Below are 25,602 nucleotides of genomic sequence, written 5' to 3' on the forward strand. Positions count from 1 at the left end.
TTCTTTGTTTGTTTCGGAAGCTGAGACTTCTCCCCGAGTCCCGCTTTATCTCCTAGGATTGGGACTTATTATTGCGTGGTTACACTGAATCTTTAGGCTTTAAATATACCCTCCCGCCTACCCTATCACCTCTGCCTTGGTTTTTGTGATAAGGTCTCATGTTGCCTCGTTAGCCTCAAGCTCACTATGAAGCTGAGGCTGTCCTTGAACTCCCAGTCGTCCTGCCTTCATCTCCAGAGTGCTGGAATTAACAGATGTTCCCTACCACGTCCAGCATTTTCTTACGAAATAATCTTTTTATGAGAGAGAGAGGAAATTGGCATGCCAGGGCCTCCAGCCACTGCAATCAAACTCCTGTCGCATGCGCCCCCTTGTGTGCACGTGTGACCTGTGCACCAGTATCACCTGTGTGTCTGGCTTATGTGGGACCTGAAGAGTCCAACATGAGTCCTTAGGCTTTGCAGGCAAGCTCCTTAACCACTAAACCATCTATCCAGCCCTATGAAATAATTTTTTTAAAAAGCCATTAAAGTGGGCACACCAGGGCCTCTAGCCACTACAAATGAACTCCGGACACATGGCACTTTGTGCATCTGGCTTTATGTGGGTACTGGGGAATTGAACCCAGGTTGTTAGGCTTTGAAGGCAAGTACCTTAACCACTGAGCCATCTCTCCAGCCCTAAGATACTTTTAAATCAAGCTTGCTGTATGTACTTCTGGAGTTTTTCTACACATAGAGATTGCATAAGTAACTTTTTGGTACTGTGACAAAGTGCTCCAGATACTGGATTTGGTAAGGGAGTAGGCTGGTTTGGGCTCATATTTCAGAGTTTTCAGTCTGTGCTTATTTGGCCCTAACTGCTCGGGGTCTGTCGTGGCATGTACGCTATGGAGCTCTCATAGCAGCTAGGAAGCAAATAGAGAAGGAGTTCGGGGTCCAGTGTCTCTTCAAGGGCACACCCCTTCCCATGAGCTAACTGCCTTTCACAGGCCCCACCTCCTAAAGGTTCCATTTCCTCCCAGTAGTCACTTGAGCTGGGGACCAACCCTTCACCTCCACATCCAACTACAGCAGATATCTATAAGCTTTATTAAAATGGGCTCATACTAGAGACAGTTTCATAGCCTACCTTCTTTTTACTAAGAAACTTTGTGAGCTTCCCCCCCATGTTATCAACTATTTGTTTCCATGTTATCAACTATCAGGCTAGACCATATTTAATGGTTGTATATGTTCTTTTCTAAAAAGTGGCTTTTGGAAATACAAATGTTTATTTTAACCTTGACAGGAAGAGCTATAAAATTAAAGCTTAAAAATAATAGACTAGGGGCTGGAGAGATGGCTTGGCGGTTAAGGTGTTTGCCTGCAAAGCTAAAGGATCCCAGTTCAATTCTCTAGGACCCACGTAAGCCAGATATAGCACACGTCTGGAGTTCGTTTGGAGTGGCTAGAGGCCCTGGCACACCCATTCTTTCTCTCTCCCTCTTTCTGTCTCCGAAATAAATAAATATATTAAACATAACAGACTAGCCAGGCGTAGTGGCACACTCCTTTAATCCCAGCACTTAGGAGGTAGAGGTAGGAGGATCACCGTGAGTTTGATGCCACCCTGAGACTACAGAGTGAATACCAGCTCAGCCTGAGCTAGAGTGAGACCCTACCTCAAAAAAACAAAACAAAAAAATAACAGGCTTATAAGACTGTACACTAGTAAAATGCATAAAAATTCTTTGTTCATCTTTGCTGCCTACCATACAAGAGTGTAGCTGAGGATGAAAAACAAGTTTATTCTGAAAAGTCGCTTCCTTCTGTTTTAAGCCAGAGAAGAGCAGTGCTTATTATTTGGGTTTGGTTTCACAGATGAACAAGACCTAGTGTGTTGATTCAGTACCTGGCAAGCCTGGAAGTCACCATTTGGCTGAGACTGAAAAACAAATTTTAAACTGTTTCATAAAAAGCAAGAGTTAGTAGTACATTTGTTTCATGGCTTAACCAAAGTAGGGCATAATAAGGTATTCATGACTGCTGTGTCCAAGGTGAAACTTGAGCTATTTAACCTTTAAAATGATATGGATAATCCTATAATATATGTGCAAAATATATAGTATAATTATATAACAAATATGTAAACAAAAAACATTGTTGAACTGTAAAGATAACTACATACTACTTATATTTTTTAGATAAAAAAGATTATAACTAAAGCCCCCCTAAAATATGAGGGAGCACTCCTCTGATTTCATCGACAATTATATCCTGATTCTTAGCTGAACGTGCTTTTCTTGTTTCTCTTAGGAAGTCATTATGAATTTAAAATGCATTCAAATAAAAAGCTCTGATTACAAATTGTTGTACTGCTGTTTTGTAGATGATCACTGCGTGAGTCGCTGTAACTCGCAGAGCTGCGTGTTAGCCCAGGAAGAGCAGCAGTATTTGCAAAGTGGAGACCAGCAACTGACTAGACACGTCTTGCTGTGTTTACTTCTCATTATTGGCCTGTTTGCAGTAAATGTTCCTTCTGGTTTTGTTTGGGGCTATTTCTTTAAATATTTGGCAAAGATTTTATTCAGACATCTGAGAAGAACCTAGTTGCTACTTTCAGAAGTGTGGTGATTAGGCCATCTGAATGCTAATCTCACATTAAATGCTTGTGGTGGAGGGGGGAGCAAGGAATGAATTATTCATATTACTCTGTTGCCTAAGTGCTCCAATAGTTTATTCTGCTTACAATCACTTATTCATTCTATACTCTGAAACTGAAATTTGACAGAATCAGATATCTCCATGACATGTACAATACCACTTACTAACTCCTAACATATTTTATCTCCCAAGTGGACAAATGGTTACCTTCTCTCTCAGAAGATATTCCTCAAACTTTTAAAAATAATTTTTAAAATATTTTATTAATTTGAGGGGGAATAGAGAGAGCTCCAGGGCCTCTAGCTGCTGCAAACACACTCCAGAGACATGCACCACCTTGTACATTTGGCTTACGTGGGTCCTGGAGAATTGAATCTTGGTCCTTTGGCTCTGCAGGCAAGCACCTTAACCATCTCTTCAGCTCTAAAAATAATTTTTATTATGAAAATAATCTCTTCATATAATACAAGTATGAAAATGATCACTTCATACAATAGAGACAAGAACAATATCCACTATACCAGTGCCTTGTAATCTCTTTCTCTCTTGGTACTGGGTGTTGAACCCCAGCCTCATACATAAGCTTTAGTACTAAGCCACATCCTTAACCCCCTCTTCTAATTTTTTTAGTTTTTTGTTTATTTTTATTTATTTATTTGAGAATGACAGACAGAAAGAGGCAGGAGAGAGAGAGATGGAGAGGAAGAGGGAGAGAATGGGTGCGCCAGGGCCTCCAGCCACTGCGAATGAACTCCAGACACGTGCTTCAGACATGTGCATCTGGCTAACGTGGGTCCTGGAGAATAGAGCCTCGAACCGGGGTCCTTAGGCTTCACAGGCAAACACTTAACCACTAAGCCATTTCTCCATCCCCATCTTCTAATTATTTTTATTTTGCCTGTGCATAAAATGTGTGGTGTGGTGTGCATATGGTGGATGTATGTGCCACTTGCATGTGCTTGGGGAGACCAGAGGAGTCCACCAAGTGTCCCTCCTCCGTCACTCATCCGCCTGCTTTTTCTTGAGATAGTTTCCATCTGATTCTGGAGCCTGCCGTGTTTGTAAGTCCCAGAGATTCTGTCGTCTCTGCTCAGCACAGGACTACGGCTGCGATCAGGTGTGGTCACACCCGGCTGGTCCCAGGGCCCCCCTATGCCCTCATGCTTGTGCTGGAAGCACTCTTACTTGCCGAACCATCTGTCCAGCCTCTTGCCTTCTAATTTTTTAGCACTTTTCATGGTTGTACTTATAGATACAGGTTTACATCTTGTTTTCACTTGCCTCAAACATTTTCAGCCGGGTGTGGTGGCACATGCCTTTAATCCCAGCACTCGGGAGGCAGAGGTAGGAGGATCACCATAAATTCTAGGCCACCCTGAGACTACATAGTGAATTCCAGGTCAGTCTGGGCCAGAATGAGACCCTACCTCGAAAAACCAAAAAAAAAATTTTCATTTTGGTGCATAGTATCCATAACCGTTGCTTTAACAGATCCCCCAGCAAACCACCAGGAAGCAGCAATAATTTCTTCAGTCACTTCCCTGTGGATCATTAATTTTCTCCATACAGCATATTTCCTATTAGCAGATCCCCAAAGTGGAGAAACTGGGATCAAAGCATCTGAATATTTCTGTGACGCAGATATATTCTACTAATTGTTTTTCAAAGGGATAGTCTAGTCTTACAGAGTGCTCTTGCCAGCATTAAATAATATAAGATTTATCTTCTTTTTAAAAAAACTTGTTCTTGACAAGCTCCATACATATACAAGGTTCCATGATCATAATCTCATTCTACCCTCATTTGTACCCTGTCCTTCCTTCACTAAATCCCTTCTTCCTGAAAGATTTTTTTTTTTTTTTTTTTTTGAAGGAGAGTGTGGTTGTAGCCCAGGCTTACCTGGAATTCACTCTGTAGTCTCAGGTGACCTCGAACTCACGGCGATTCTCCTACCTCTGCTACCCAAGTGCTGGGATTAAAAGCATATGCCACCATGTCTGGTTCTGAAAGATTTTTAACTTGATAATTTATAAGTGAAATATAGCACTTTGTGTTTTATTTTATTATTTATTTATTAGAGGGGAGGCAGATAGAGAATGTGCATGCCAGAGCCTCTAGCCACTGTAAACAAACTCCAGACGCATGTACCACCTTGTGCATCTGTCTTATGTGTGTCCTGGAGAATTGAACCTGGGCCCTTTGGCTTTGCAGGCAAGCGCCTTAGCCACTAAGCCATCTCTCTAGCCCTAGCACTTTATTTTAATCAATGCTTTTTAATATAAAAGTTTTTGTCTGTTGTAAATCCTCTTTTGTGAATTAACTGTTGTTTTACATAATTATATAAGATGGCTCAAGTGTAACTTCTCTAGAATGGGAGATGAACCACATAATTCATGAAGCCTTTTCACATTAGGATGCTCATTATATAGTATGGTATTAGCCAGCAACACTGTAAGTGCCATCTAGGAACAAAAATCAAAGAAAAAGAAATGCTGCCAAGAACTGCTACTTAGTGATATAATTGTTTTCATTATACAGAACTAATTTTAAAATCTATCCTGCCCTAGGCTAGTCAGCAGTCCTGGTATATTATGTAAGCCTCTGTATTATGGTTCATGTCATCTTACTTCAAATTCGATCAGAGTGGATGCTGTTTGAATGACATCTGTCAGGAGACAAAGCTGCTACATTCTCTCAGTGTTCTCCCCCTTTAGTCTTTTTTCCTCCTAATTATCAACTAGATAAGTTATTGTACTGTGCTCTGGATGGAGAGAAATAATTAGCATGCTTAATTCTTAAGTACTCTTGTCTCCTTCCTTTATAGAATCTCTCCAGCTGTTTATGGTGGCTGTTCAACCATGAGACTGGAAGGCTGTATGTCGAGTTACAGTTTTTCTGTGCTGTGTTTAACTTTGGCCAGGTATTGATTTATTGAGAACTTTGTGAGGCTTTTGTTTTACTGGGTGAGTTGACTGGGGGTGGGGATGGAGGGGTGCAGATGTTGTTTGCTTTTAGATCAAAAAGGGTTTAGTTTGTTTGCCAGCTGCTGGCATACATGACAGCTGACAGCTGCTGCCGGGCTCCTAGTAGAGATGAGTTATTATATTGGTTAAAGTCATCAGAATGTTTCAACCAGAAATACCAAAGAGTTTTTTGCTTTGGTGTCGAGATAAAGAATGATAATTTTAGCAGGAACAAGATGTCCTAAATTCTTTTTAAGCTTTTCATAATTGCTTTGGGAAATAACTTACCTTCCCCAAGATTTTAATTAAGCCACTTACGCTAATAAACATTTTGATGTTGCTTGAATAACGGGCACTTGAATCTTTGTTCAAAAAAAATCATGTGATAAGTAAATACATTTTAGCCAGGAATAATAGTTACCTTTCCTTGAGAGTCTACTGTGTACCAACCATTGTTGAGCATTTACATTTATTACCTCATATGAATACCAGAACAGTACCTGCAGAGTCCTTATGATAGTCCTCCCTATCATGTAACTATTAAAATGGGTATTTGATGCCAAGTGTTCTGAAGGATAAATGACATTTTACATATTGAGAGTAACTTAGGTTCAAAGTTCAAACTTTGATCCTTTCACCAATCCTTTTCTTTTTTCTTTTCCTTTCTTTCTTTTTTTGTTTTTGTTTTGTTGAGATAGGATCTGTAGCCCAGGCTGACCTAGAATTCACTGTGGTCTCAGGGTGGCCTTGAACTCACGGGGATCCTCCTGCGCCTGCCTCCCGAGTGCTGGGATTAAAGGCATGCACCACCATGCCTGTCCATTACTCTTTTCTTTTCTTTTTGAGGTAGCTTGAACTTTAACTTGGGGTTTGCACATACTAGGCAATATCCCCAGCAAAGCCCTTACTTTTTTTAATTTTTAATTTTTTTGACAGCTTCCATGCTTATTACAAACAATAAACCATAATAATTTCTTCCCTCCCCCGCGTTCCTCTTTCCAAATCCACACTCAATCATATCCCCTCCCTCTCTCCATTAGCCTCTCTTTTATTTTGATGTCACCATCTTTCCCTCCTGTTAGGAGGATCTTGTATAAGTAGTACCAGGCACTGCAAGGTCATGCATATGGAAGCCAGTTTCTGTCTGGACAATGGCATTCTAAGTAGTCCTACCCTTCCATTGGCTCTTACATTCTTTCTGCAACCTCTTCTGCAATGGGCCCTGAGCCTTGGAAGGTGTGATGGAGATATCTTTGTGCTGAGCACTCCTCTGTCACTTCTCAGTACTATGTTGCCTACTCAGCATTGTGGTCATCCCAGTGGTCACCACCATCTGAAAAGAGAAACTTCTGCAACCAAAAGTGAGAGTAGCATTAATATTTGGGTTTGAACATTAAGTAACTGTGCTTACAGGACAGTTTGGTAAGCATAATATATGCATTTAGCCAGATAAGAGCAGGCATTACACTCCTAATGCTCATGACCTCCTCTACCATAGGCTTTTAATTAGGTTTTCAGTGCCAGGCATGTATTCCCTCCCATAGAGTGGGCCTTGAGTCAAATTAGAGAGCATTTGCTTTCCCCCATCATAGACATGCCATTACCACAACCGTTTGGTCATTTGGCCTGGCTGGCCAAACTTGAGGCTTGCAGTGTCCACTGTTTTCACCACTGATGGCTTCTGTCTCACATAGGGCTGCATGCAGTGCAGCTTTTTCTAGCTTTCTGTCAGCTGGTCTACAGGGCAGAGGCTTTCAGTTCAGTCCCAGTTTGATTTCTCGGTGACCTTGCAGCCCAGGCATGTAGAATCTTCAGCAGTAGGGTCTGACCATTTACTCCTGGTAGGAAACCAACAGCCTTGGCAATAGCCTGCAGTGTTTTGGGGGCATCAGGGACCTCCCTGGCTAACAACTCACTGGATAGTATCCCATCCCTGGCACTGAAATGTTTTTAGTCTATGGCTTCTAAGTTATCATCTGGCTAATTCACAATATCCTGAATTTTGATAACTCTCCCCTAACCCTTATTTTAGCCCTTACTTTTTTATTAGAAAATACTCATCCATAAACTGAACATCAAGTCGAAAAGTAGTGATTGAAATCACTGTGTTTGCCTATTAAATTTGAAATAACTTGACATATAAGGTCGTTCAAAATTATCAGTATATGCCCCTACCTGTTTTTATTTTCCTTAACACTAATTTCTTGAAGTATTTTCTAGTTTGTCTTTCATTATTATTGGAGCAAAACTGGCAATGTATAGAGAGAAAGGTGCTCTCAATCAACGCATCACAGACATGAGCATCCCAAAAGCTACTTGATACCAACCTCACTTCATGGTAACACTGGCTAAAGCTCTGAGCTTGTCCAAGAGCTATAAAACCTGAGGTTAAAAACTTACCATCTCTCTTCGTGTCTGCATTCAGGAGACCCACAGTTTTGGAGCTAGGAGGGAAGGGAGAGAGAGAGGAAGAAGAGAGGACAGGAAGGAAGGCAAGTGGGCTGGCTGGCAAAGCCTCAAAACACCCTCTGTGGACACACCCTCTCCAGTGTTCTGCTTCCTCTGACCAGGTCCCTCCTCCAAATGCCTCATTCTGGTGTGACCTCACTGATGGGTTCATCTGTGAGAGTTTCCCCTGAGCATCAGCAATCATGCCTTCAGTACGCAGCCTCTGGGGGATACTTCATAGTCACACTGTAACAGTCCCCACATTAGCATTAGATATTTCAGCACTTGTTAATTATATAATTGATGAAGTTTCAACAGAAAAGTAATAAGTACTTAATCACAGTGAGAGATTTTCTTTGCAGAAAGGGGAAAACAAAGACATACAGCCTTTACATGCTTTCCTTTTTCTTCAGTAAGCTGTCATGCAAATGTGGCGGCCAGCTGGTTTGTGTCACCCGGTATCATTTCCAGGAGTGAAGGACTGTGGAGAAGCAGCCTTGAGTGTCTGCTTTGCTGGCTGTGTTTACAGCGGGCCTCTAATCACACAATGAGCTGCTTCTGTGAGCTCTACATTGTGTATTTTTTGTTTTGAAGTTTTGTTGCTGAATTAAAAAGAAATAACTCTTCTTTCTTCCCAAGGGATTTATTTCCTTCGGAATCTTTGGATTGGACAAACATCTAATCATCCTACCTTTCAAAAGAAGGTACATTTAGTTTTAAAATGAATCTATATGCCTGAAGGTGATGACAGAGCCATCCTATTAAGATACTGATATTCCTATGCCTTTGCTAACTGCTACGAAAACACTGAATTCCATACAGAGGTTATCTGTGGAATCACATATTTGTTGTAAATAACTGCAGAGAAAATGTTGAGAGAACTGTTATAAATACGGCATTGTAATTTGCATCTTAACAAGAATTGAAGGCTGATGACTTCCATCTGCATTATTAACTATATAAAGTTAAATGAATCTTGAAAATGTGTTTTGAAATGGAAATAGTAGGTGGTGTGCCCTTAAAAGTCTGCATTTGATTGTCTTTCTCCTTTGACACAGGATTTCTCTATCAAACTGAGATTTTAGAGAAAAGATTTATTTCCTCTCTAAACTTTTGTATTTTTATTGGTTTACTGAAGAGTTTAAGATCAGGTTTGTGTGTGTGTGTGTGTGTGTGTTGTGTGTGTGCACCTGCTCCGTGCGTACCCTTTGGAGCCTAAAGGACACTGGCTATCCTCCTGTTTCACTCTTCTGTCTTATTTTTTTTTCTATTTATTTATTTATTTATTTATTTATTTATTTATTTATTTATTTATTTATTTATTTATTTATTTGAGAGTGACAGACAGAGAAAGAGGCAGAGAGAGAGAGAATGGGCGCACCAGGGCCTCCAGCCGCTGTAAACGAACTCCAGACGCGTGCGCCCCCTTGTGCATCTGGCTAACGTGGGTCCTGGAGAATCGAGCCTCGAACCGGGGTCCTTAGGCTTCACAGGCAAGCGTTTAACCTCTAAGCCATCTCTCCAGCCCTCTTCTGTCTTATTTTTGAGGCAGAACCTCTCACTGAACTGGGGCTCACCAGTTTGTGGTTAGACTAGCTGACCTGCAAGCCCGAGCCGTGGTAGCCCTGCCTCTGCCCCACCTCAGCATTGGAGTTACAGGCCACACCTGATCTTCTGCCCCCTCTCGAGATAGCGTCTCGCTCTGACCTGGAATTAACTTTGTAGCCTCAGGGTTGCCTTGAACTCATGGTGATCCTCCTACCTCTGCCTCCCAAGTTCTGGAATTAAAAGCATGCGCCACCATGCCCGGCGATTTTTTATTTTTTAAGGCAGGTCCGAGATGACCTGGAACTCCCTCTGTTGCCCCAGGCTAGCCTTGAGCTCACACTGATCCTCTTAAACTCCCAAATGCTGGGACTAAAATGTATGTACCACATCTAGCGTAGATCAAGATTTTTGTTTGTGGGGTTTTGTTGCTGTTGCTTTTGAAGTAGGATCTCCCTCTAGCCCAGGCTGACCTGGCCTCAAACTCACAACAAACCACCTACTTCTGCCTCTGAAGTGAGAGATTAAAGGTATGCAACATCACACCCAGGAAATAGACCGTGATTTTTTTTAAAAAAAATTATTTATTTGAGAGAGAAAGAAAGAGGCAGATAGAGAGAGAATGGGTGTACCAGGGCCTTCAGCCTCTGCAAATGCCACCTTGTGCATGTGGTTTATGTGGGTCTGGAGGAATTGAACCTGGGTTCTTTGGCTTTTCAGGTGAGTGCCTTAACTACTAAGCCATCCCTCCAACCCAATCAATATATTCTTTAATGAAAAATAGTGGTGAATATTCCAACTTGGGGGTAGAAGAAAAAGGTAGGGTAGCAAATCTTTCTACTTGTTCACTTGTTCTCAAAGCAAAATTAATAGAAACTAGTAGTGCTAATGGAATTCATCCTAGCTGGCCTATGAAAAATTGATCAGTAAAAGTTATCGTTAGGGGCCACAGTCATTTCCTGAAAGTCGTTGAACTTACTTATTTGAGAGCGAGGGAGGTGAAAGAGAGAATGGACATGCCAGGGCCTCTAGCCACTGTAAACGAACTCCAGACACATATGCCACCTTGCAGGTCTGGCTTATGTGGGTCACAGGAATGGAACCTGGGTCCTTTGGCTTTGTAGACAAATGCCTTAACCACCAAGCAAGCCATCCCTCCAGCCCAGGTCATTGAACTTAATTATCACCTTCATAATTTTAAGTAAAACTAGTCAATAGTTATATTGATTAGCTGAAATGACAGTTCTGTACTCTTGACTCTAGTATTTCTGTGGTACTGAAGTTGAAAGATTAAATGAAGTACTAAATCTGTTATCTTTTATATATATATATTTTTTATTTATTTGAGAGAGGGAGAGAGAATGGGCACACCAGGTCCTCTAACCACTGCAAATGAACTCCAGACACATGTGCCACCTTGTACATCTGGCTTATGTGGGTCCTCGGGAATTGAACCTGGGTCCTTAGGCTTCACAGGCAAGCACGTTATCCATATCTCCAACCCCTAAATTGTCTTTTTTATTATTTTTTTAAATACTTTTTGGTTTTTCGAGGTGGGGTCTCACTCTAGTCCAGGCTGACCTGGAAGTCACTATGGAGTCTCAGGATGGCCTTGTACTCACAGTGATCCTCCTACCTCAGCCTCCTCCTGAGTGCTGGGATTAAAGGTGTGTGCCACCACACCAGGCCTAAGTTACCTTTTGGTTTGGCTAGTTTGGGTTGTAGCTTTATGAGACAGAGTCTAGCTATGTAGTCCAGACTGGCCTTGAACTTGCAATCCTATCTCATCTTCCCAGCATTCTGCCTCATCCTCCTGAGGGTTGATATTACAGGCATGTTTCATCACTCTTTGCTTCTCAGTTATCTTTGTGTTTCAAAACATTAATGCACACGATAATTAAGAGCATGTCTTGGTAGGAACTGAAATGAGTCAAACACACCTAGAGGATATATAAAATGGACAGCACCCTCCACACCCCCACACTAAAACCTGCTTCAAATAGAAAACCAAATGAAAAACAAGGATATTTATGCTTCAGAGACTGATGGTTTCTGGGTGTTGTAGATGACAGCTTTACCAACTGGCTTTGGAACAGCTGTTTTGTTGGGGACAGGAAGGATTCTCTTACAGTGGTTTTCTTTCCTTAAAAATCACCTTGAATTTTGACTTTTCAGGCTTGAGTTCCTTTGGAACAATAAAGAAACAGGAGAAAACAGAGATTCTCCTGTTTCTGAAGAAATAAAAATGACCTGTCAGCAGTTTGTCCATTATCACCGAGACCTCTGTATCCGGAACATCGTCAAGGAAAGAAGGTAAGCCAATTGACAGGCTTCAGAACATTCTATTTTAGATGATTAATTTAGGATTTTAACAGGCTCACAGTTGTGGGTAAGTTTATAGCCACATCACATTTAATATTTTTTGAGCGTCACGTAACTTACATTTAATTACTGTATAAAAATGTGAAAACGGGGCTGGAGAGATGGCTTAGTGGCTGAGCGCTTGCCTGTGAAGCCTAAGGACCCCGGTTCGAGGCTTGATTCCCCAGGACCCACATTAGCCAGATGCACAAGGGGGCGCACACATCTGGAGTTTGTCTGCAGTGGCTGGAGGCCCTGGCATGCCCATTCTCTCCCTTTCTCTCTCTCTCTCTCTCTCTCTGCTTTTCTCTCTGTGTCTGTTGCTCTCAAATAAATAAATAAATGAACAAAAAACATTTAAAAAATTTGAAAATTTTGGGCTGGAGAGATGGCTCAGCGGTTAATTGCTTGCCTGTGAAGCCTAAGGACCCCAGTTCAAGGCTTGACTCTCCAGGACCTACGTTAGCCAGATGAACAAGGGGGCACATGCATCTGGAGTTCGTTTGCAGTGGCTGGAGCCCCTGGTGTGCCCATTCTCTCTCTATCTGCCTCTTTCTCTCTGTCTGTCACTCTCAAATAAATAAATAACAAAAAATATTTTTTTAAATAAATAAATAAGTAAATATGTGAAAACTTTAACTGGGTAACTTACCAGTGGCTACACCACTACAGCATATGACTCCTCCTGCAGCGCCATTCACTGTCTGTAGTTCCTCTGGGAGGGGGTGGGTAGGGCCTCCTGAGCTGCTCCCCCATCTGTGATGGAATGTCGGTAGGCTCTATCTTGTGCAGGAAACCACATTCACTTCATTTTGGCTAGTCGTGTTTTTCAAAAGCTTTGAAGTGATTTTTTTTTTAATGCAAACCCAAAAACTGGTCTTTTTTTTATTTTTTATGCAAGAGGGTGAGGGTGAGAGAGAATTGGTGTGCCAGGGCCTCCAGCCACTGCAGTGGAACTCCAGACGCATGCGCCTCCTTGTGTGCATGTGCGACCCTGTGCACTTGCATCACTTTGTGCGTCTGGCTTATGTGGGACCTGGCGGGTCGAACGTGAGTCCTTAGGCTTTACAGGCATGTGCCTTAACCACTAAGCCATCTCTCCAGCCTGAAGTGATTTTTATAAGTGCTATGTTATTTCATATTACTAATGCTGCTGTCAAGAAAATGAAATGCAAAAAAAAAAAAAATGAACTTCATGCTTCTTAGATAATTCTGCTACTTACTTATAGTTTACTTTAAGCCCTATCTTTCTACTTATTCTTCTAATCTTCAAGGTCTGGAATATGCTCCAGCAGAAACGATGAGCTATGAATAAACTGACATCATATGCTAATTGTTTGAGTTGTCAGGAAAGAAGAAAGAAAAGCAGAGTTTAAAAGAATCTAATGCTCTTCTGTCTACTAAAAATTTGAAAATTATTTGAGTTGTTTTTTTCACATATATTTAACATGCAAGCCATTATAATCACAAGGCCTGATACATAAAGTGGAAAAGGGACCCATTGGGTATGGATTAATATTATAACTCCTTAACTGCCTCTTTTTTGTCCATGTGACCCAGCACAATTTCAATTCTAAAAAACTTGGTTTACCTTTTCTTTAAAAAATCTTACTTTTAACCAGATAACTGTGATGTCCCTAGGCCCATTACTGATAGTGATAAACTATGGAGAAAAGTTAGTTTTCCACCTTGAAGAGCTTAAAACAATTATTTCAAAATACTATATATGGATAGTTCCATTCCAAAATTTTTTGTTTTGTTTTGTTTTGTTTCTCGAGCTTGGGTCTCACTCTAGCTCAGGCTCACCTGGAATTCACTATGTAGTCTCAGGGTGGCCTCAAACTCACTGATCTTCCTACCTCTGCCTCCCAAGTGTTGGGATTAAAGGCATGTGCCACCACACCCTGCCCATTCCAATTTTTTTTTCTTTTTTAAAAAAATTTTATTTATTTATTTAAGAGTGACAGAGAGAGAGAGGCAGAGAGAGAGAGAGAGAGAATGGGTGCACCAGGGCCTCCAGCCACTACAAACGAACTCCAGATGCGTGCGCCCCCTTGTGCATCTGGCTTACGTGCATCCTGGAGAATGGAGCCTCGAACCGGGGTCCTTAGGCTTCACAGGCAAGCGCTTAACTGCTAAGCCATCTCTCCAGCCCTATTCCAAAAATTTTTAATTGCCTTTTAAAACAGAATAAAATAATTTCATGTAATGCAGTCAGGCCTATTATGCTTGCCAATTGTCAGGAAGCATAACTCTTAGTATTTACAGGGTGCCAAGATGGCTGAATGGGCACCAGCTGGTAGTATACCAGCCACACCCCTACCCCTTTCCAGGCTCAAATCTACAGCCTGTGTGGTGGGTGTCACATTCTCTGACATACTGTACTATTCCATGGGCTTTTGTGACAACTGTCTGGTCACAGTTACCAAGTAACCAGTATTACTCAGTTGGTGACTGGGACAGAAGAACATTAAGGTATGTTAAAAGTCAATAGCAGGGCTGGAGAGATGGCTGAGTGGTTAAGCACTTGCCTGTGAAGCCTAAGGACCCCAGTTTGAGGTTTGATTCTCCAGGACCCACATTAGCTAGATGCACGAGGGGACGAGGCAGATGTGTCTGGAGTTCATTTGCAGTGGCTGGATGCCCTGGTGCTTCAATTCCCTCTCTCTAACTGACTCTTCCTCTGTTGCTCTCAAATAAATAAATAATAGTTTTTTAAAACTCAATAGCAGGAAAAAAAATGGCTCAGACACAGGCTCTATTTTTGTCACCTTTGTCATTTCATCATTATCTTCATCAACTATTTCCTGTTGTGAAGCACTTTAGGTTTTATAGCTTATAGATTTTTGTTTGTCTCGAGGCAGGGTCTCAGTCTAGCCCAGGCTGACCTGGAATTTATTTCATAGTCTCAGGGTGGCCTTAAACTCATGGCAATCCTCCTACCGCTGCCTCCCAAGTGCTGGAATTAAAGGCATGCACCACCATGCCCGGCAAGGAAAGATTTTTTTAACTTTATTTTTAAAAATATTTTTACCTATTTGTAAGGAGAGAGAAGGTATGTGTTAAGAGTGTGTATGGGCACACTAGGGCCTCTTGATGCTACAAACAAACTCTAGATGTATGCACCACTTTGTGCATCTAGCTTTATGTAGGTATTGAAGAATTGAACACCTGAGCTGGCAAGCTTTGCAAGCAAGTGCCTTTAATGACTGAGCCATCTCCCCAACCCTCTTTTTGACAATTTCATGCATCTAAATAATGTATTTTGATCATATTTACCTCCATTACCCATCTTATCTCACCCTCACTAAACCTTTTCTTCCCAACTAGTTCCCTTGCCACCTTCATGTCTTTGTGTGTGGGTAACCTCCTGAGCTTAATTAGGACTAGAGGGTTACTTTCTGGAGCATGTGGCTACACCACTGCAGCATATGACTCCTTCTCCGTCAGCAACCATGCACTGTCTGTAGTTCCTGTGGGTGGGGTAGGGCCTCCTGAGCCTCTCCCCCATCTACAATGGAATGTCGATGGACTCAGTCTTGTGCAAGAAACCACGGGCGCTGTGAGTTCATGAGCGTACTGCATCATGCCTGGACGACAGCATGCCACTGCACTCTTCTTCATCCTTGGCCTCTTACATTCTTTCCACCCCGCTCTTCTGGGCTGCCCCTGGGCCTTGCAGGGGGAGATACAGATGTCCCATTTAGGGCTGGGCACACAATAGCTGTTCTCAGCACTTTTTCCAGCAGTGCAGCTCTGCATTAACCTCTGCCCACTGCAGGAGGCCTCTCTGACCGAGGCTGACAGTAGCACTGTTCTGTGGGCATAAATATTAGGAAGACAGTTTGACAGTATGCAATACCCTGCCAGAGCTGACGATGATCTCCCCAGCCATGGGCCAAAGAAAGAGTCTTGTTGTTTAGTGCATGTATGTGAAAATACACAGAATTGCCAGGCATGGTGGTTCCCGCCTTAAACCCAGCACTTGAGAGGTAGAGGTAGGAGGATCGCCATGAATTAAAGGCCACACTGAGACTCCAAAGTGAATTCCAGATCAGTCTGGGCTAGAGTGAGACCCTACCTCAAAAAGCAAACAAACAAAAATGTTTACTTTGGTTTTTCAAGGTAGGGTCTCACTCTAGCCCAGGATAACCTAGAATTCACTATGTAGTCTTAGGGTGGCCTCAAACTCATGGTGATCCTCCTGCCTCTGCCTCTTGAGTGCTGGGATTAAAGGCATGCACCACCATACCCAGCTCATTCATATATATATATATATATAGGTTTTTCGAGGTAGAGTCTCAGTCTAGCTCAGGCTGACCTGGAATTCACTCTGCATTCTCAGGGCAGCTTCAAACTCATGGCCATCCTCCTACCCTGCCTCCTGAGTGCTGGAATTAAAGGTGTGCACCACCATGCCCAGCCCAGCTCATATTTTTAAAATATTTGTTGTAAGACAGATCTCACTTGTTCTTTCCTTCCTAATGAACTAAAATCCTGATAAACACAACACATCAGTATGATTTTATCGGTTGCCAAGGCAAGAAGACTATTTATGGGCACTATAAGCTGAAAGTAAACTTCGATTTGTAGTCACTTTTTTTTTTCTTGAGAAAAGGTTTGGCTATGTGGCTCTTTCTGGCTTCAAACTCTGGTTCCACCTTCCTCAGCCTCCCAAGTGTTAGGATTATAGTCATGCAGGACTTGACTCAACTTATGGGCAAGGGAGATGGCTCAGCAGCTAATGATACTTGCTGGCAAAGCCTTCTGGCCTGCGTTCAATTCTTGAGAACCATGTAAAACTGGATGCAAAGGGATGTATACCTCTGTGATCCAGATGACTGAAGTTTATTGACAGTTTGGTACTCCACCTTTACAACAGCAAGAGACCCTCTCTCTCAGGTGGAGCACGGGTATCTCAGAGTTTACCTCTGTTCATGTGCTCATATCTCTCTCTCATACACACACACTATAATAAACAAAAATAGGCACTTAAATAGTTAAAAGATAGTTAATTTACAAGACAGATTTCATAATAGAAGGTCATGCTGTTCTAAAAAGAGTACTTCTTAGACAATCCTTTACATTATCTATGTCATTTTTGTCCAAGTATTTCTGATCTCACAAGCAGCACTGGCATATCTGTTTTTGTCAGTGGCGCTTTCTAAGGTCAGGAAAGCTAGTGACTCCTTCATATTCAGAACATGCTCTTAACTGTCATTGCTGTCTTTCCCTGTCCCCGTTTCTCCTTGCTTGTCCTCTGTCATGCAGTGCTGACACCAGATTTACAGAACATATAGGTGAATCATTTCCTTTGACATATAGGTGTGGTGCAAAGACTTCTGCTGGGACCTTCTGTGGCTGTGACCTGGTGAGCTGGCTGATTGAAGTTGGCCTCGCGTCTGACCGTGGAGAAGCTGTGATATACGGAGACAGACTGGTACAAGGAGGAGTCATCCAACACATTACCAATGAATATGAATTTCGGGATGAGTACTTGTTTTACAGATTTCTTCTCAAGAGTCCTGAACAGAGTCCCCTTGCTACTAACACAAGCACTCCACAACAGGAAAGCTATAAAGAAATTGATCCTTCATCCTCTCCCTCACTTTCTCCCAAGATATAAATTGTCAAGTAGAAAACTCCCATGGAATCATACTCTAATCTCACAGGTACTACTTTTAGCTATGTGTCCTTGGGCAAGTTACCTTGCTGACCCTCAGCTATGTCTTCTGTAAAATCAGACAAGATGCATTCCTATCTGGTGCTCCTATTGAGTGACGTTAGTATATGTAAAGAACATAGGAAACTGACTTGAAAAAGAAAAAACAACAAATCAAAAGATAAAGTTGCAATGATGACTAGGATATTTACTACAAGTGATACTATTATATTAATATTTTTAAATCGTTTTTTTTTCTGCAACTACTTGTGATAACCTCATAATCAGTACCCATTGACTGTTCCTTTAAAAAGGTTTTTGTTGCTGGGTGTGGTGGCACACGCCTTTAATCCTAGTACTCAGAGGCAGAGGTAGGATCACTGTGAGTTCAAGGCCACCCTGAACTACATAGTGAATTCCAGGTCAGCCTGGGCTAGAGTGAGACCCTACCTCAAAAAAAAGAAAAGAACAAAAAAGCATCTTTGTTCTTTGTGACAACTTTATGCTTACTTGATAGCACTTCCCCAAGTAACAAAAAAAAATAATCCTGTAAAAGGTTATTTTGTTGTGTTTTCCCTGTTCTTTGACAAATACTGCTCATTTACAAACTAAATGTACCATTTTTGTTTATCTTTATTTGTTGAAACAGGGTCTTGTGTAGCTCAGGCTGGCCTTGAATTCCCTGTGTAGCTGAGGATGTTCCTGCCTCTTCCTCCTGAGTGTTAGGATCACAAGTGTTTGCCACTATGCTTGGCTAAAACCACTTCTAAAAAGTTCACCTAAAGTACTAATCTGTGCCAGTAAGAAGGGAAAAGAACCTCCATTATTATTTCCATAATCCTTCTACAGAAGTAGAACATGATTTTTAACTTTTAAATTACTAGTCATTTGACTATATTCACTGCAATGCTCTTGTAAGTATTGCTATGTGAGCTATTGTTTATGGTATTTAAACAGAATATACTACAGAAGGGCAGCCCTGCTATTTTATTCCTTGAAGTGAAAAAGGGAAAAAGGAGAGAGAAGACTGTATATAGCCAAGATGTTAAAATTCTAAATCAGAGGCTAGAGAGGTGGCTTAGCAGTTAAGGCGCTTGCTTTCAAAACCAAAGGACCCCAGATCAGTTTCCCAGGACCCACATAAGCCAGATGCACAAGGTAGCACATGCATCTGGAGTTCATTTGCAGCAGCTATAGGACCTGGAGTGCCCATTCTCTATCTGCCACTTTCTCTATCTCACTCACTCCCAAATAAATAAATTAAAAAAAAAAAAGTTCTAGCCAGGCATGCTGGCTCATGCTTTTAATCCCAGCACTTGGGAGGCAGAGGTAGGATTGCTGTGAGTTCAAGGCCACCCTGAGACTACATAATGAATTCCAGGTCAGCCTGGGCTAGAGCAAGACCCTACCTTGAGGGAAAAAAAAAAAATTCTAAACCTGGGCTGAGAAGATGGCTCAACCATTAAAGGCACTTTCTGCAAAGCCTTATAGCTGGCTTTCAGTTCCTAAGTCATTCACATAAGAAATGATGGTACAAGCATCTGATGTTCCTTTGTAGCAACAAAAGGCCTTGTCACACACATGCATACATACACATATACATACAAATAAATGTTTAAAAAATTCCAAACCTAGCATCCTACCACTATCTTCACAGTTCTTTTTTATATGTCCTATATAAAAATTTGTAAGTTAAAAACTTACTAAATGACACTCATAGTCTAAGACTGTTAAAACACCATGCATGAACTGGGTAGTATATAAACAACAGAAACTTATTCTTACAGGTCTAGAGGCTGGGTAATCCAAGGTCAGGGCAGTAGCAGATTGACATCTGCCGAGGGCCTTATCACAGGCTCACAAATGGTACCACACATCAGAAGTGAAGAATGCTGGACTATTTAGATTAGAGGACTTGAATCCTGTTCATGGTGATTCTACTCTCTTGAGCTAATCATCTCCTAATGCCATTACATACAAATTTTGAATAGACACAAGCGTTCAGACCTTTAAAACTCTCAGATAAGCTTTATTTTCAGAAAGCTGAAAAGATCTTTGAGGAGAATTTACTTATTAGGTATCAGTACTGATTTAACTTATTTAGAAAAAGTTCAAATATTTATGTGAAGGTTATTTATGACATAAGTGCCCTTACCCTTTTAAATATATTTTATTTATTTGAGAGAAAGAAAGAAGTGTGGGGGGCTGGGGAATGGACGTGCCAGGGCCTCTAGCCACCGCAAATGAACTCCAGATGCATGCGCCCCCCGCCTTGTGCATCTGTCTTACGTGGGCCCTGGAGAATTGAACTGGGATCCTTTGGCTTTGCAGGCAAACGCCTTAACCGTTAAGCCATCTCTCCAGCCCTGTCCTTACCCTTTTAATGTAACAAGTATATAATTTTTAAAACACCTGCATGGAAGCCTAGTATATTTAAAAAGAAATTACACTTGACTGTGCTATTAACCTAGGGCAACTTTGTGTTATTATTAGGAAACGGATATTTTTTAGACAGAACTGTATTGCTATAGAACTTTACTTAAAAATGTGACTACATTGGCCCTCAGTGAACGCTCAGGAGTAAGCACAAAGCCTCACTGCTGAACCAGGACATTTTTAGTGACTTAAGAGATATAATTCACATGCATGCTCCCAGCTCAAATTCAAGTGGAGAATTTGTTTTGTTCATGAATAAATCATACTGTGTATGTTTTGTTTATTTGCACAAGTGGACTTTGTAACATCATTTCCCATGGGAGACTCTTAAGAGAAAACCCTGGATCAGAATGATCTGCAGTTTGAGGTGATAAAGGCTGTGAAGAGACATTTTAGAATTAAAGATGCACTAATTTTATTAAATAAAAGTATTTGTAACTATGACTGACAGCACGTTTCTCAATAAAATACTATTTTAACTGGCACTGCTGACATCTGTTCTGTGACTGGACGATGCAGACGCTAGCGCAGGAGTCTCTTCTGTCTGTTCTTTTTTCCTAAATGGGTTCCTGACATCCTTCATAACATGTCCTGCTTAACTGTAGCAGTGAGGAATTCTATGCCTAACTTATGCCTACCTTTCAGTATTGTTACAATAAAAGTATCTTGGGGTTAGTGATTGGTAAATTTCCATAAATTATAAAACAGTATAGCTCTTAAATTTTATGCCTTCATACCTCATACATAAAATATTAAATTGGCTGGGTGTGGTGATGCATGCCTTTAATCTCATCAGCATTTGTGAGGCAGAGGATCGCTGTGAGTTTAAGGCCAGCCTGAGTGAATTCCAGGTCATCCTGGGCTAGAGCGAGACCCTAACTCAAAAAGCAAACAAAAGTCGGGCGTGGTGGCGCACGCCTTTAATCCCAGCACTTGGGAGGCAGAGGTAGGAGAATCGCTGTGAGTTCAAGACCACCCTGAGAGTACATAGTGGATTCCAGGTCAGCCTGAGCTAGAGTGAGACCCTACCTTGAGAAACCAAACAAAACAAAAAATACAAGGACTAGAGAAATTGATTAGTGGTTAAGGCGCTTGCCTAGGAAGTCTAAGGACCCAGGTTTGACTCCCTAGAACCCACGTAAGCTAGATTCATAAGGTGGTACATGTGTCTGGAATTCATTTGCAGTGGCTGGGAGGCCCTGGCACAACCACTCGCCCCCCCCCCAAATAAAAATAAAAATGTTTAAAACAAAATATTAAACTGGCTGGGGGTGGTAGCGCACGTCTTTAATGCCAGCACTTGGGAGGCAGTGTGTTTGAGGTCACCCTTAGCTAGCGTGAGACCCTACCTCAAAAATAATAAAAAAAAGGCCAGAGAGTGCACACAGCACTGAAGCTTCTCTTTTCAGATGGTGGTGACCTTGGTATGACTCACAAGGAACCATAGTGCTGAGAAAAAGAGACAGAGGAGTACTCAGCACTGAAATATCTCTATTACACCCTTCAAGGTTCAGCATCCATTGCAGAAGATGTGGAGGAAAGAATATAAGAGCAAAAGGAAGGGTGGGACTGCTTACAATACAATCTTCCACATACAATTTGGTTTTGATATCCATGGCCTTGCAGTGCCTAGTATGACCTATACAAGACCCTCATCATAGGAGGAAAAGATGAGGACATCAAAATAAGAGAGACTGGACTGGAGAGATGGCTTAGTGGTTAAGCGCTTGCCTGTGAAGCCTAAGGACCCCAGTTCGAGGCTCATTTCCCCGGGACCCATGTTAGCCAGATGCACAAGGGGGCGCATGCATGTGGAGTTCTTTTGCAGTGGCTAGAAGCCCTGGCGCGCCCATTCTCTCTCTCTCTCTCTACCTTTCTCTCTGTGTCGCTCTCAAATAAACAAATAAATAAAAGAATTGCATACATTAAAAGAAAAATAAGAGAGCCTAATTGAGAGGGGAAGGGGATATGATGAATGGATTTGTGAAGGGGGAAGTGGGGGAGGGGATGGTTGATTGTCTATAATTGAAGTTGTAAATAAAAGTTTTGAATAATATTAAATTGTTTTGGAAAATTAAGCATGAGTCTTGTGACAAATGATAAGAACCACAGTTTAGGATCATAAAATGTTAACAACTCTTCTTCAGGAAAAGATAGACGTTAAGTTTCTGCAACTGATCTGATAAAACTGAAGTAATTCTTTCGTGGGTGCATGGCTAGGGGACATAATTGAGTGTTGGTCCTTGAGTTCCACCTTGCTTTAGGCGGCCTCGTTTCAGCACTGTGAATGTGAGGCTGGCTGGCCTGTGCGCTCAAAGAATTCTGTGTCCACCATCCACCTCACCATAGAAGGGCTAGGATCACAGACACTCTGCTATTGCTTCTAGTGAGTTCTGGGGAGCCAGACTCATGTCTTCACACTTACACAGCAACACTTGACTTATCAAGCCATCTCCTCAGCCCCTGAAGTAACTAATTTTTTTAAATTTTTTATTTATTTGAGAGCGACAGACACAGAGAGAAAGACAGATAGAGGGAGAGAGAGAGAATGGGCGCGCCAGGGCTTCCAGCCTCTGCAAACGAACTCCAGACGCGTGCGCCCCCTTGTGCATCTGGCTAACGTGGGACCTGGGGAACCGAGCCTCGAACCGGGGTCCTTAGGCTTCACAGGCAAGCGCTTAACCGCTAAGCCATCTCTCCAGCCCTGAAGTAACTAATTTTAAAGAGAAAATATTCAGTATTTAAAACTGTTTTGGGAACATCTGACAAGTTACCAAAATTTCAAGCTGTATAACTATTTTAAAGCAATTCATTGAAGATTAACATATAAAATGATATTTTCATAAGAGGTCAAACTAGCTTTTTCTAAAGTAACTCAAGTTTATCAGATCATCCCTTTGGTTGATTAAATAATAATAAATCACATTGTTTAAGGGTAGACCCCATACAAGCTATTCAGCAATTACATTCTTTATTCCTATGACAAAATTTAAGAAAAATCTTAAATTTTCTAATTTATATCTCAAGGTATTAATTACCAACACAAGTGCCCCAAAGTCTAAATAGTATGTTAGGTTTAAAGTGAAAAATCTCTAATTCCTATATCCTTAAAATCTTTAATTTATTGGGGGAAATTTCATTTTTTACGGGGAAAGAGGCAGTAGACGAGACAAAAAATGCTACCAGGTTTTAAATTGTGTGGCTAATTTTTTCAACCTTAACATTTCTACAGACAGAAAAGAAGGCTGTGTAAATTCTTTTTATCAGAACTTGGATGTTCATTGAACAAATACTTATGAAGCATCTAGCATGAGAAAAACACAGTGGGCCCTCATAGCACTTCTACTCCACTGTGAAAAACATGTTAAACGTATGACAACACGTGTGGAACCACATATGATCCTGATTTCAGAGTATACGAGAGAGGCTCTGGGGAGAAAGCTCAGTGGGTAAACTGTTTGCTGTACAAGCATAAGGACTTGAGTTTGGATACTAGTACCCATGTCAAAGCTGGGCATGGCACAGACAGGAAGATTCCCTAAGGCTTGCTGGCTACTTAGTCTAGCCAAATCAGTGAGCGCCAGGTTCAGTGTGAGATGCTGTCTCAAAAACTAAGGTGGGGGCTGGAGAGATGGCTTAGCAGTTAAGGTGTTTGCCTCAAAAGCCAAAGGACCTCTGTTCAATTCCCCAGGACCCATGTAATCCAGATGCACAAGGGGGCACATGTGTCTGGAGTTCATTTGCAGTGGCTGGAAGCCCTGCCGCACCCATTCTCTCTCTCCCTCTTTCTCTCTCTCAAATAAATAAATAAAAATAAAGTTTAAAAAAATATAAATAAATAAAATCATGTTATTAAAAATAATAAGGTGGGAAGGACTGGAGAGATGGATTAGTGGTTAAGGTGCTTGCCTGCAAAGCCTAAGGACCCACTTTCAATTCCCCAGTACCCACATAAGCCAGATGCACATGGTGATGTACATGTCTGGAGTTTGCAGTGGCGGAGGCCCTGGCATGTCCATTGTCTCTCTCTCTCTCAAAAATATTTTTTAAAAAATAATGTGGGAAAACATTGTATCTCTTAAAAAAAAACAATAATAATGTGAGGAGAAATTAAGGAAGACACCAGACCTCAGCCTCTGGCCTCCACATGCACATGCGCACAACACAAAACACATGTACCAACAGGCATATATATGCAAAAAAAATTTTTTTTAATTTTTTTTGGCTTATTTATTTATTTGAGAGCAACAGACAGAGAAAGAGGCAGAGAGAGAGAGAGAGAGAATGGGCGCACCAGGGCTTCCAGCCACTGCAGATGAATTCCAGATGCGTGCGCCCCCTTGTGCAACTGGCTAATGTGGGTCCTGGGGAATCAAGCCTTGAACCGGGGTCCTTCGGCTTCAAAGGCAAGTGCTTAACTGCTAAGCCATCTCTCCAGCCCAAAATTTAAAAATTTTAAGAAGAGTACACAGGGCTGGAGAGATGGTTTAATGGTTAAGGTACCTGACTGCAAAGCCAAAGGACCCAGGTTCAAGTCCCCAGGACCCACATAAGCCAGATGCACAAGGTGGCACATGAGTCTGGAGTTCATTTGCAGTGGATGGAGGCCCTCGCATTCTCTCTCTACCTGCCACTCTCTCAAATAAATAAATAAATAAAAGAGTATGCAAAAGAGGCCTGGTCTTGTGGTATTAAAAGAAAACTTTTCTTCTAAGGATGGAAAGAACTATTTATATAAAGGGGAGCACATGGTACAAGCAGAGGGTATAGCCATGAGAAAGGACTGGGCATATTTCTAAGCCTTAAGGACTTAGACAGGCATGGTAGCATATGCCTTTAATCCCAGCACTTGGGAGGCAGAGGTAGGAGGATCACCATGAGTTCGAGGCCACCCTGAGACTAAAGAGTGAATTCTAGGTCAGCCTGGGCTAGCGTGAGACCCTATCTCAAAAATAAATAAATATAAATAAAGCACTACACAGGCTGCGAGATTACTTCGTGGTTAAGGGCACTTGCTGCATAAGCACAAGGGCCTGAGGCCGTCTAAGTTCCATTCTCCAGCACCCAAATAAACAGCCGGGCAGAGCCATACATGCCTGTATTCCCAGTTTTGTAGGGAGCAGAGACTGAAGAATGGGTAAGACTTGCAAAAACTGCAACCCTTCGTTCAGAGAGAAACTCTATCTCAAGGAAACATGCAGATGAGTAATAAAGAAAGTCATGTGAAATTCTCCACTGGACTCTTGTGTGTACAGGATGCATACATCTACACACATGCAAAAATGACACTGAACATACAATAAGATACAGAGCTGATAAATCAAGAGTATCTCTTGTTGGTATTTTTTAGGATTGAAACTTTAACCTCAGAACAATGAGTTTAAGAGTTTTTGTAATGCCCAGAGCACGGAGTCCCCAAAGACCACCAAGAGTCCAGCACGTATGCAACAGCAAAGAGCTTTATTTCAGGCCTAAGCTCGGGTCCCAGACTTTACCAACGCAGTGGTTCCGTCCAAGAGCCCTGAGCAGCAGGGGCCAGGGT

At 41.7% G+C, this 25,602-nt stretch overlaps 1 protein-coding gene across 3 annotated transcripts in view; it reads left to right on the top strand.

The window, feature by feature from the left end:
* Gpr155 (G protein-coupled receptor 155) overlaps positions 1 to 19,891 on the top strand; it is a 54,085-nt gene extending 34,194 nt beyond the window's left edge. For 2 of the 3 annotated variants that reach the window (XM_004660328.2, XM_045148249.1), the window contains exons 12-16: positions 2,371 to 2,507; positions 5,470 to 5,565; positions 8,696 to 8,760; positions 11,777 to 11,914; positions 17,288 to 18,810. In XM_004660328.2, coding sequence (XP_004660385.1) covers positions 2,371 to 2,507; positions 5,470 to 5,565; positions 8,696 to 8,760; positions 11,777 to 11,914; positions 17,288 to 17,588 — 737 coding nt within the window. In that variant the 3' untranslated portion in view covers positions 17,589 to 18,810. Of the gene's footprint in view, positions 1 to 2,370; positions 2,508 to 5,469; positions 5,566 to 8,695; positions 8,761 to 11,776; positions 11,915 to 17,287; positions 18,811 to 19,005 lie in introns of those variants that run through there. The other variant, XR_006636851.1, reaches the window with a different exon arrangement.
* The last annotated feature ends 5,711 nt before the right edge of the window (positions 19,892 to 25,602 follow it).

This window comes from Jaculus jaculus, chromosome 4 (assembly GCF_020740685.1).
Source record: "Jaculus jaculus isolate mJacJac1 chromosome 4, mJacJac1.mat.Y.cur, whole genome shotgun sequence".
Classification (NCBI taxonomy): Eukaryota; Metazoa; Chordata; class Mammalia; order Rodentia; family Dipodidae; genus Jaculus; species Jaculus jaculus.